Source organism: Panthera pardus, unplaced genomic scaffold (genome assembly GCF_024362965.1).
Source record: "Panthera pardus isolate Hobbes unplaced genomic scaffold, ASM2436296v1 HiC_scaffold_27, whole genome shotgun sequence".
Lineage (NCBI taxonomy): Eukaryota > Metazoa > Chordata > Mammalia > Carnivora > Felidae > Panthera > Panthera pardus.
Window position 1 is genome coordinate 93,938 of NW_026526843.1, and position 13,221 is coordinate 107,158.

At 53.9% G+C, this 13,221-nt stretch overlaps 1 protein-coding gene across 2 annotated transcripts in view; it reads right to left on the reverse strand.

Annotated features, from left to right (window-relative positions):
* Positions 1 to 8,009, reverse strand: part of LOC128773838 (cohesin subunit SA-1-like) — a 28,050-nt gene extending 20,041 nt beyond the window's left edge. For both annotated transcript variants that reach the window (XM_053891688.1, XM_053891687.1), the window contains exons 1-2: positions 7,291 to 8,009; positions 6,460 to 6,529 (exon numbers count right to left, since the gene is read on the reverse strand). In XM_053891688.1, coding sequence (XP_053747663.1) covers positions 6,460 to 6,529; positions 7,291 to 7,295 — 75 coding nt within the window. In that variant the 5' untranslated portion in view covers positions 7,296 to 8,009. The remainder of the gene's footprint in view (positions 1 to 6,459; positions 6,530 to 7,290) is intronic.
* Positions 8,010 to 13,221: the final 5,212 nt, after the last annotated feature.

The window sequence follows — 13,221 nt, forward strand, 5'->3', positions numbered from 1 at the left end:
TTTCTTACACCAGACACAAAAATAAACTCAAAATGGATGAAAGACCTAAGTGTGAGACAGGAAGCCATCAAAATCCTCAAGGAGAAAGCAGGCAAAAACCTCTTTGATCTTGGCCGCAGCAACTTCTTACTCAACACATCTCCGGAGACAAGGGAAACAAAAGCAAAAATGAACTACTGGGACCTCATCAAAATAAAAAGCTTTTGCACAGCGAAGGAAACAATCAGCAAAACTAAAAGGCAACCGACAGAATGGGAGAAGATATTTGCAAATGACATATCAGATAAAGGGTTAGTATCCAAAATCTATAAAGAACTTATCAAACTCAACACCCAAAACAACAAATAATCCAGTGAAGAAATGGACAAAGACATGAATAGACACTTCTCTAAAGAAGACATCCAGATGGCCAACCGACACAGGAAAAAATGCTCAACTTCACTCATCATCAGGGAAATACAAATCAAAACCACAATGAGATACCACCTTACACCTGTCAGAATGGCTCACATTAACAACTCAGGCAACAACAGATGTTGGCGAGGATGCAGAGAAAGAGGATCTCTTTTGCATTGTTGGTGGCAATGCAAGCTGGTGCAGCCTCTCTGGAAAACAGTATGGAGGTTCCTCAAAAAAACTAAAAATAGAACTACCCCAGGACCCAGCAAATGCACTACTAGGCATTTATCCAAGGGATACAGGTGTGTTGTTTCAAAGGGACACGTGCACCCCCATGTTTATAGCAGCACTATCAACAATAGACAAAGTATGGAAAGAGCCCAAATGTCCATCAATGGATGAATGGATAAAGAAGGGGTGGTTTATATATATACAATGGAGTATTACTCATCAATCAAAAAGAATGAAATCTTGGATGGGACTAGAGGGTATTATGCTAAGTGAAATTAGTCAGAGAAAGACAAATTATCATATGACTTCCCTCATATGAGGACTTTAAGATATAAAACAGATGAACACAAGGGAAGGGAAGCAAAAATAATATAAAAAACAGGCAGGGGGACAAAACGTAAGAGACTCTTAAATATGGAAAACAAACAGAGGGTTACTGGAGGTGTTGTGGGAGGGGAGATGGGCTAAATGGGTAAGTGGCATTAAGGAATCTACTCCTGAAATCATTGTTGCACTATATGCTAACTAACTTGGGTGTAAATTTAAAAAATAAAAAATAAATTAATTTTTTAAAAAAAGAAAAGGAAAAGAAAATATTTAGGGACAAATGCAAATGAAAATCAACATAACTAAAGCTTTTGGAATGGTGGGAAAGTGGTGCTAATGGGAAATTTACAGTTGTAAATGTTGGCACCAAAAACCAAGAAAGATCTTAGATCAACAACACAACTTTACAACTTGAGGAATGAGAAAAAGAACATCAAATTAAATCCAAAGGTAGCAGAAGGAAGGACCTAACAAAGAATTAAAACGGAGATAAACACAATAGGTAATGGAAAAACAATGGAGAAGAACCAATGAAACCAAAAGCTGGTTCTTCAAAAAGATAACAGATTTGGGGTGCCTGGCTGGCTCAGTTGGAAAAGCATGGAACTCTTAACCTTGGGGTTGTGAGTTCAAGCCCCACGTTGGGTGTAGAGATTACTTAAATAAATAAAACTTAAAATAAAAAAGATAACCGTTAACAAACCTTTAGTTTAGATGGGCTAAGGGCAAAAGAGTAAAGATTCAAATTACGAAAATCGGGACTGAAAGTGGGGGCATTATTACAGATTCCACAGAAACAGGTTTATAACATCACAGCAGCAAACGGGATGACGTATATGAAATAGACAAATTCCTAGAAACACAAAACCTAGTAAGACTAAGTCACACAGAAATAGAAAATCTGAAAAGAAAAGCTTTTAACCTGAAGACTTCACTGAGGAATTCTACCAAAGGATTTTAGGAAAACTAACACCAATCCTTCTCAAACTTTTCCAAACATTGAAGAGGGGGGGAACACTTGCCAACTCATTCCAGAAAGCCAGCATTCCTCGGATTCCAAAGCCAGACAGACGCTACAAGGAAACCACACGGACATCCCTCATGAACACTGATGTAAAAATCCTCAACAAGATACCAGCGAACGGAACTCAGAGGACTAGACAGCATGACCAAGCGGGACTTATTCCTAGAATAGAAGGTTGGTCTGACATACAAAAACTGATCATCGTAAGGCACCATGTCAACAGGATTAAGGAAAAATATCACATGATCAACTCAACAGGTTCAGAAAAAGTATCGGACAGAATTCAACACCCTTTCATAATAAAAACATTTAAAAAATAAAATTAACTAAGAATAGAAGGAAAGTATCTCAATGTAATCAAAGCCATCTAGAGCTTTGTAAATATTTATGCCCCCAACTTGGAACACCTAAGTATATAAATCAATTAATAACAAACATAAAGAAACCCATTGAGGGGCGCCTGGGTGGCTCAGTCGGTTGGGCGTCCGACTTCAGCTCAGGTCACGATCTCGCCGTCTGTGAGTTCGAGCCCCGCATCGGGCTCTGGGCTGATGGCTCAGAGCCTGGAGCCTGCTTCTGATTCTGTGTCTCCCTCTCTCTCTGCCCCTCCTTCATTCATGCTCTGTCTCTCTCTGTCTCAAAAATAAATAAAACGTTAAAAAAAATTTTTTTTTAAAAAAAGAAACCCATTGATAACATTTCAATAATAGTAGGGGACTTTGACAATAGCATCAAAAAGAATAAAATACTTAAGTGTTACCCGAGATGGTGAAAGATTTGTACAATGAAAAGTACAAAACATTGCCGGAAGAAATTAAAGAAGATGTACAGAAATGGAAATGCATCCCACCTTCATGGACTGAAAGACTTCAGAGGATTAGAATGTGAACGTGACCCAAAGTGATCTCGATTCGGTGCACTCCCAATCAACATCTCCGCCTACGTTTTTCTAGATATTAGTAAGCTGATTCTAAAATGTATAGAAAGAAAAAGGAACTCGAACAGCCAAAGTAACGTTCAAAAACAACAACATTGGAGGATTCGCACTCATTTCAAACGTTAGTATAAAGCCATAGACAATCAAGACTGTGTGGTAGTCGGCAAAAGGATATCCCGTAGATCAGTGGAACAGGACAGAGTCCAGAAGTAGAAGCACGCAAATATGGTCAATTGGCCTTTTCTAAAATTGCTAAGGCAACTCCACCGAAAGAAGATAATCTGCTTAAAAATACGGTACTGAACAGGGGCTCTTGGGGGGCTCAGTCGGTTAAGCTTCCGACTTGGGCTGAGGTCATGATCTCACGGTCCGTGGGTTCGAGCCCCGCGTCGGGCTCTGTGCTGACAGCTCGGAGCCTGGAGCCTGCTTCGAACTCTGTGTCTCCCACTCTCTGCCCCTCCCCTGGTCCACATTCTCTCTCTCTCTCTCTCTCTCTCTCTGCCCCTCCCCGTGCTCATGCTCTCTCTTTCCCTCTCTCAAAAATAAATATTTTTAAAAAAGAACTCTCAAAAAAATTAAGTTCGTTAAAAAAGAAGTCTCAAAACTCAACAACAAACCACTCGATAGAGGAGAGTCACAAACGATTTTAACAGAGTCCTCGCCTGAAGATACACACAGGTGGGGCCCTTAGTGGACGACACTCACGTCATTAGGCACTAGGGAAGGGGAACTGCAAACCCACCGCCACTAGAACGTTCACGTGTGCCTACCAGTCACCGTGCCGCTGGCATTTACCCGAGAGAAACAGAGGCATCTTTCCGCACGAAGGCTTGTGCGCAAATGTTCCCGGCAGCTTTATCAGGGATAAGGAAACCTCCCAACAACCCAAATGTCCCGTCCACAGTAAACGGACACACAGACGGTGGTCGGTCCACAGGTGCAGCAACCACTCTGTAATAAAAGGAATGAACCGGGGCGCCTGGGGGCCTCGGGCAGTTAAGCCTGTGACTCTTGGTTTTGGTTGGGGTCGTGATCTCCTGGCTCACGACATCGAGGCTTGCTTCGGGCTCTGCCCTGATGCTGCCTGGGATTCTCTGTCCCCCCCCACACACACACCCCGTCCCTCCCCTGCCCACAGTCTCTCTTTCTCAAAATAAATAAACTTTTAAAAAGTAAAAAATAAAGAAAATACAGGAATGAACTACCGACCCATTCCAATATGGTTGAATGCGAACATACTTAATTATGCTGAGTGAATGATGCCCGAGCACCAAGAAAAAGAAATCGTAGTGCGTGAGTCCCTGTATATAACCCTCTAGGAAATGCACACAGTGTCACGGTCAGGGACAGGGCAGACTGGAGTGGGTGTGGAGAGGTGTTGGGTCTGCCACTGCGAAGGCTTACAAGATCTGGAGGGGGCAGGAGGGGTGGAGGTAGTCATCATCCTGATGGCCGTGATGCCCAGAAGGTGTCCACGTGTGTTAAACCACACACTTTCAATACGTGTTTATTTCATACCAAGTGTTTGAAAACAATTTTTTAATGTTTATTTATTTTTGAGAGAGAGAGAGAGAGAGAGAGAGAGAGAGAGAGAGAGAGAGAGGGTGCAGGCAGGGGAGGGGCAGAGAGAGAGGGAGACACGGAATCCGAAGCGGGCTCCGGGCTCTGAGCCGTCAGCACAGAGCCCCACTCGGGGCTCAGACTCAACGAGCCGTGAGATCATGACGTGAGCCGAGTCGGATGCTTCACCGACTAAGCCACCCGGGTGCCCCTCACACCAAGCGTCTGAAACAAAAACGAGCTTGACTCTCCAGGACCAGCACGAATAAATTAAAAACGGCATGTATTTTGGTCGTGGGGAGGGGGACACAGCAGGATCAGGGGAGGAGACCACCAAGTGGAGCCCCAGAAGCACAATGTGTGGCCAGTAAACAGCCAACCGCAGTGCTACGAATGCGTCCTGGGGACACAGCCCTGGGGGGCTTTGCACGCGCCCAGACACGCATGACCCCTGACGTCGTGCCGGCTTAAAGCCACGGGGGCCTCAGTCTAACCTGCCCGTCTGCGTGCTCCTGAGCCAACTCTGCAGACTCGCACGCACATTCGAGGTCACGATGACCAACCCTCACCATCTCAGGTCCCCAGCAGCCACCCCAGCTACAGTCGGGCCGCCACGTATTTTCATTCTCAAGTCAGGAGTGACTGGAAAACAGTAACCTCACGACACTGTGGTCGCACCCCCATGTATACATGACAAGCCCAGTTAACGTTAGGGGTTATTAACTAAACTCCTACGTGGCCGACAGACCACCCTGTGGTCTGTGATTGCTGTCTACACAGCAGTGCAAACTCACTCCAAGGATACTCAGGAGACAGGTGAAACTTACAAATCTTGTTTCCTATTTTGTTTGTTTCTGCTTTTTTTTTTTTTTTTTTTTTTTTTTTAGTAGGTTCTACACCCAACATGGGACTCGAACTCACAACCCTGAGATGAAGAGTTGCATGCTTGGGGGTGGGGCACCTGGGTGGCTCCGTCGGTTGAGCATCCGACTCTGGCTCTGGTCCTGATCTCACAGTTGGTGGGTTCGAGCCCTGAGTCGAGCTCTGTGCTGACGGCTGGGAGCCTGGAGCCCGCTTCGGATTCTGTGTCTCCCTCTCTCTCTGCCCCTCCCCTGCCTGCACTCTGTCTCTCTCTCTCTCTCTCTCTCAAATCTCTCAAAAATAAATAAACATTAAACAAATAACAACAAAAACAGAAGAGTTGCATGGTGTGGCAACTGATCCAGCCAGGCACATCCTTAAGCCTAAAATTTCATAAGATAAAAAAAAGAAATTATAAAACAATATATACCATTTGAACTCATTTTTTATTAAATTTTAGGATATATATATGCACATGCGTGCATGCAGATATGCAAATACACACATGCGTGCATACAGATATGCAAATACACACATGCGTGTGTGTGTACGTGCATAAAAAGCCTGGAAGAGGGACACGTGGCTGGTACACCACGCTTGCTCTCACGTTGTGAGTTCGAATCCCAGTTTGGACACAGAGATGGCTTTAAAAAAAAAAAAAGAAAGCTAGAAGAATATTCAGGAAAATATATTTTTTTAATTTCTTTAATGTTTAATTTATTTTTGAGAGAGACAGAGAGAGACAGAGCGTGAGCAGGGCAGAGGCAGAGAGCGAGGGAGACACGGAATCCGAAGCAGGATCCAGGCTCCGAGCCGTCAGCACAGAGCCCGACGCGGGGCTCGAACTCACGCGAGATCACGTGAGATCATGACCTGAGCCCAAGTGGGGGGGCTCAACCGACCGAGCCACGCAGGTGCCCCTGTAGCAAAATGTTACTAGTGAGCGCTGTCGGGACAGATTATAAGGGATCCGTGTTTTTCTCCCGCGTTCCTGTCTACACCTTGCCATCTGCATGAACGTGTCACTCCCCCCGCCCCCCCCGAGGGAAACACGCAGCTTAGGCCCACGTAACCAGCGTGTATCAGCGTGGCCACGGATTCCGCCAGCACGGGCACTTACCGGCACGGTGTCCTGGCCACCGCCATCGCACACGGGCATCAGGTTCCCCTCCTCTTGGCCAGACCTTTCGCTGAGACACGAGAAAAGTCAGACTGCTGCGTGGAGCCCTTGAGGCTGCAAGCCACGTAATGGCACAGCCACCCCCCCACTCGCTCGGTGAGTCTTTCCCGAGCTACAGGCAGTTCCACACGCTGGGGCTTTTCAGCACACGCTCTTAAAATTCGACGTTTTTAAATTGTTGTCGGCAGAGGAAAGAACGCACCCAAAGTCAGACAATGCCAAGCAATGGGGAGTGGCTCGGCTCACAGAGGGGACAAAACAGTCCGTCTCCGCATGCTTGGGAAGGGGGTTAAACGACCGGCGGCCCCTGATTCCAACTGCGCCGGGTTCGGGGCTTCTGACACACCAGGACACATCTCCCCATCCAATCCACGATGTCTCTTAACAACCACGGGTGTTTGAGACTCGGGAAAATGGAACACTTTCCACGCGAAGGCAAAACACGAGCGGTTTTTCCACACGGCTGTGCGAGCCCCCTCCCACCGTGTTGTGTTCACCGCGCCACGACCCCAGGCGACTGGCACCTGTCTCCTCTCTCCCCTACTTCTTCCTACAGCCTCAACACCATTTTCACGCCAACATCTACGCCGTTTATCACACACACTAGACGTCTCGAGGGCTGTCTGCTGAATCAAGTCTGCAGACAGCTCTGGGTTAGCACGGAGGTGAGGTTGTAGGATGAACTTACTTGGCAGGAAACCGTCTACCACCCCCCTCAGCAGCCTCAGGGCATAGTGTCAATAGTGAAGGAGTAAAAAAAAAATGCGTTACCTCATTATCAAGTGTTAATCCTCACCGTCGTCCCTCCCCAAGCCACCCCCAGAAACCGCCGGGCAGGCAGGCTCCAGGGGACAGCGCTGGCGATGCGGCCCGGACGGCGACGGCGACGGGGACCGAGGAAGCGGAGAGGTCTGAGTGCGGCGAAGAACCTGGCGCCCCGCGCAGCCCTGGAAACGCGAGCTCCGGTAGGTCTGCTCGCCCAAGTAAGACTGCACTCCGTCTACAGGAGGCAGGGCTTGGAGGAGGGGACCTGCCCGAATCTTACGCCAGGGGGCGTCACAGGACCACAGCGAGCTCCTGTGCGATCGCCAGCCGGCCTCCCGCTGCAGAGAAGCTTCGCCCCAGGATCTCAGAGCAAGGCCCCGCAGAGACACCCTCCCCGGGACACAAGGCCCCGTGCTTTCTCCGCGGACTCACTGGTGCCCGTGCCCTGTGCTGGCGGTCGGAAGCCGTGTGACGGGGCGGAGGGCTGGGGGACCGGCCCCGGAACGATCTACGCCATCAGCACACACACACTCGTGCGTTCCTTACTGTAGGTTCTAATCCACACTCTGATTCCATCAGCAAGGAAATGGCACCCAGGACTCACGGCCCGTGGGGGCGTCACTGGCGACACCGGGTCGAGATCCCAAGCTCGCCCATTTTCTTTGAGACAGACGCACGACAGCTCAACTCAATTCCAACCGTGCCCGACGTGGTCACACTGGCTCGGGGGGGGGGGGGGGTGGCACAGGACAGTTCCTGCCAGTACAGTAACACCACCTCAGACGTTCCTTTCAATCCCCCACCCCCGTTCGGACACAGCAACCAGGCCTCCCCTGCCTCTTCGGGCTACGTGTCCCTACGTGTCCCCTCCTTCGTTGTGCATGTTAGAATGACGAGCTGCACCATCATCGAAATATCGGAAAGGCCGTGGCTTTCCGCAGACCCTTAAAAAGGAACATTTCCATTAAACCTGCTCTTCTGTGAAAACAAGAACCCCCTGGTGACAGCCGGGATCCATGTGACGACCCTTTCGACACCACGCATTCTGAATTTCTCCTGGAGGATATACTGATAACAGTCTGAACAGGAGGGGCCCTCCCTTCCAACAGCCCACCTCTCACCCTCCTGGGCCCACTGGCCTCTGCATTCATTTCCCACACCACATTCGCCAGCCAGCTTCTGATCCCCAAGCAGGTCCTGGGACCCCCAGGGACACACCCAGGCTAGCAGCACAGACTTCAGAATCCCCACCCGCCCCCGCCCCCGGCCGTCACCAGGCCAAATTCAGACCCCCAAGCAGCGCTGGGGAAGAAGCCCAAAGTCAGCACCACGTGCCCAAGGCAGAGTATGGGACCCATGCGACTGAACACGAACCCCCGTAGCAGTGTACGACCTGAGATCATGGACTCAGACATGCCAGGCAAAGTTTGAGGCTCCTCCGAACTGGCGATGACTCCCAACGCAGCGCCTGGGGCCCCTGAGGCCGAGTTGCAGACCCCCAGTGATGGGATGAGACTCTCAAAGCTCCGCTTGGACCCCCAAGGCAGGATGTGGAACCCCGGAATGGGCTTGAACCCCAAGGCAGGATGTGGGACCCCCAGGATGGGCTTGGACCCCCAAGGCAGGATGTGGAACCCCCAGGATGGGCCCGGACCCCCAGGGAAGAATGTGGGACTCCCGGAATGGGCCCAGACCCCCAGGGCAGGATGCAGGACCCCTGGGATGGGCTTGGACCCCCAAAGCAGGATGTGGGACCCCTAGGATGGGCCCTGAACCCCAGGGCAGGATGTGGGACCCCCAGAATGGGCCCAGACCCCCAGGGCAGGATGCGGGACCCCTGGGATGGGCTTGGACCCCCAAGGCAAGATATGGGACTCCCAGGGTGGGCTTGGATCCCCAAGGCAGGATGTGGGACCCCCAGGATGGGCCCGGACCCCCAGGGTAGGATGCAGGCCCCCCAGAATGGGCCCAGACCCCCAAGGCAGGATGTGGGACTCCCAGGGTGGGCTTGGACCCCCAAGGCAGGATATGAGACCCCCAAGGAAGCACTCTGGCCCCCAAGGCAGGATGTGGGACCCCCAGGATGAGCTCAGACCCCCAAGGCAGGATGTGGGACTCCCAGGGTGGGCTTGGACCCCCAAGGCAGGATATGAGACCCCCAAGGAAGCACTCTGACCCCCAAGGCAGGATGTGGGACCCCCAGGATGAGCTCGGACCCCCAAGGCAGGATGTGGAACCCCCGGATGGGCCTGGACCCCCAGGGAAGGATGCAGGACCCCCGGAATGGGCCCAGACCCCCAAGGCAGGATGTGGGACCCCCGAGATGGGCTTGGATCCCCAAGGCAGGATGTGGGACCCCCGAGATGGGCTTGGATCCCCAAGGCAGGATGTGAGACCCCAGGGAAGCACTCGGATCCCCAAGGCAGGATTGGGACTCCCATGGCCACACTCGAACTCCCAAGGAAGGATGTGGGATGCCTAGGGGAGCACTTAGACCCCCAAGGCAGGATGTGGGAACCCCCCTGGAGGAGGACTCAGACCATCAAGTCATGCTGTGGGACCCCCCGAGAGAACTCCAACCCGCAAGGCAGGATTGCGTTCCCTGCAGCTGCATTTAGACCCCCAAGGCAGGATGTGGGGCCCCTTTCTGGGGAGCACTCAGACCCCAGGTCAGGATGTGGGACCCCCTTCCAGGGAGCACTCAGACCCCCAAGACAGGATGTAAGGCCCCCTAGGGCAGTACTAGACCTGCAAGGCAGAGTTCAGGCCCCCCGAGATGGGCTCAGACCCACAAGGCAGGATGTGGGACCCCCGGGATGGGCTCAGACATTCATGGCAGAATGTTAGGACCCCTGAGACGGGCTCGAACCCCCAAGGCAGGATGTGGGACCCCGAGGACACGCCTGGACCCCAAGGCAGGATGTGGGACCCCCCGGGATGGGCTCAGACATCCATGGCAGGATGTTAGGACCCCTGAAATGGGCTCAGACATCCACGGCAGGATGTTAGGACCCCTGAGACGGGCTCAAACCCCCAAGGCAGGATGTGAAATCCTCGAGATGGGCTCAGACCCCAAGGCAGGATGTGGGACCCCCGGGATGGGCTCAGACATCCACGGCAGAATGTTAGGACCCCTGAGACGGGCTCAAACCCCCAAGGCAGGATGTGGGACCCCGAGGACACGCCTGGACCCCAAGGCAGGATGTGGGACCCCCAGGATGGGCTCAGACATCCACGGCAGGATGTTAGGACCCCTGAGACGGGCTCAAACCCCCAAGGCAGGATGTTGGACCCTGGGGGAGCGCTCAGACCCCAAGGCAGGATGTGGGACCCCCGGGATGGGCTCAGACATTCATGGCAGAATGTTAGGACCCCTGAGATGGGCTCGAACCCCCAAGGCAGGATGTGGGACCCCGAGGACACGCCTGGACCCCAAGGCAGGATGTGGGACCCCCCAGGATGGGCTCAGACATCCATGGCAGGATGTTAGGACCCCTGAAATGGGCTCAGACATCCACGGCAGGATGTTAGGACCCCTGAGACGGGCTCAAACCCCCAAGGCAGGATGTGGGACCCTGGGGGAGCGCTCAGACCCCAAGGCAGGATGTGGGACCCCCGGGATGGGCTCAGACATTCATGGCAGAATGTTAGGACCCCTGAGATGGGCTTGAACCCCCAAGGCAGGATGTGGGACCCCGAGGACACACCTGGACCCCAAGGCAGGATGTGGGACCCCCCGGGATGGGCTCAGACATCCATGGCAGGATGTTAGGACCCCTGAAATGGGCTCAGACATCCACGGCAGGATGTTAGGACCCCTGAGACGGGCTCAAACCCCCAAGGCAGGATGTGAAATCCCCGAGATGGGCTCAGACCCCAAGGCAGGATGTGGGACCCCTGGGATGGGCTCAGACATCCACGGCAGAATGTTAGGACCCCTGAGACGGGCTCAAACCCCCAAGGCAGGATGTGGGACCCCGAGGACACGCCTGGACCCCAAGGCAGGATGTGGGACCCCCAGGATGGGCTCAGACATTCATGGCAGGGTGTAGGACCCCTGGGGGAACACTCGGACCCCAAGGCAGGATGTGGAAGCCCCAGGGGAGCACTCTGACCCCTAAGTCATGACGTGGGACCCCCAAGGGAGCACTCAGCGCGCAGGCAGGATGTGAGACCCCCACGACCCCAAGGCAGGATGTGGGACCCTGGGGGAGCGCTCAGACCCCAAGGCAGGATTGGGACCCCCGTGGCCACATTCAAACCCCAAGGCAGGATGTGGGGACACCCCCCCCACACCCCCGTGGAGGATTCAGAGAGTCAGGTCATGACGTGGGACTCCCAAGGGAGCACTCTAACCCGCAAGGCAGGATGGGGACCCATACGGCTGCACTTAGACCCCCAAGACAGGATGTGGGACCCTGGGGGAGCACTTTGACCCCCAAGGCTGGATGTGGGACCCCCAAGACAGGATGTGGGGCCCTGGGGGAGCACTTGGACCCCCAAGGCAGGATGTGGGACCCCTGAGGGAGGACTTCGACCCCCAAGGCTGGAAGTGAAACCCCCCCTGGGGCAGCACTCAGACCCCCAAGGCAGGATTGGGACCCCAATGGCTGCACTCGGGACCCCCAAGACTGGATGTGGGACCCCCCCCGGGTCAGCACTCAGACCCCCAAGGCAGAATGTGGGACCCCCGAGATGGGCTTGGATCCCCAAGGCAGGATGTGAGACCCCAGGGAAGCACTCGGATCCCCAAGGCAGGATTGGGACTCCCATGGCCACACTCGAACTCCCAAGGAAGGATGTGGGATGCCTAGGGGAGCACTTAGACCCCCAAGGCAGGATGTGGGAACCCCCCTGGAGGAGGACTCAGACCATCAAGTCATGCTGTGGGACCCCCCGAGAGAACTCCAACCCGCAAGGCAGGATTGCGTTCCCTGCAGCTGCATTTAGACCCCCAAGGCAGGATGTGGGGCCCTGGGGGAGCACTTGGACCCCCAAGGCAGGATGTGGGACCCCTGAGGGAGGACTTTGACCCCCAAGGCTGGAAGTGAAACCCCCCCTGGGGCAGCACTCAGACCCCCAAGGCAGGATTGGGACCCCCATGGCTGCACTCGGGACCCCCAAGACTGGATGTGGGACCCCCCCCCGGGTCAGCACTCAGACCCCCAAGGCAGAATGTGGGACCCTGTGGGAGCACCTAGACCCCCAAGGCAGGATGTGGGACCCCCTTCTGGGGCAGCACTAAGACCCCCAAGGCACGATGTGGGACCCCCCATGGGGAAGCACTCAGACCCCAGGACAGAATGTGGGGCCCCTGAGGGAGCAGTCTGACCCCCAAGTCATAATGTGGGACCCCCGAGGGACCACTCTGACCCGCAAGGCAGGATTGGGACCCGCACAGCTGCACTTAGACCCCCATGACAGGATGTGGGAACCTGGGGAGCACTCAGACCCCAAGGCAAGATGTGGGACCCTAGGGTCGGGTTTGGACCCACAAGACACGATGTATGACCCCCTAGGGCAGTACTAGACCTGCAAGGCAGAGTTCAGGCCCCCCGAGATGGGCTCAGACCCACAAGGCAGGATGTGGGACCCCCGAGATGGGCTCAGACCCACAAGGCAGGATGTGGGACCCCTGAGATGGGCTCAGACCCACAAGGCAGGATGTGGGACCCCCGAGATGGGCTCAGACCCCCAAGGCGGGATGTAGGACCCCCAGGATGGGCTCAGACCCACAAGGCAGGATGTGGGACCCCCGAGATGGGCTCAGACCCACAAGGCGGGATGTGGGACCCCCGAGATGGGCTCAGACCCCCAAGGCGGGATGTAGGACCCCCGAGATGGGCTCAGACTCCCAAGGCGGGATGTAGGACCCCCGGGATGGGCTCAGACTCCCAAGGCGGGATGTGGGACCCCCGAGATGGGCTCAGACCCCCA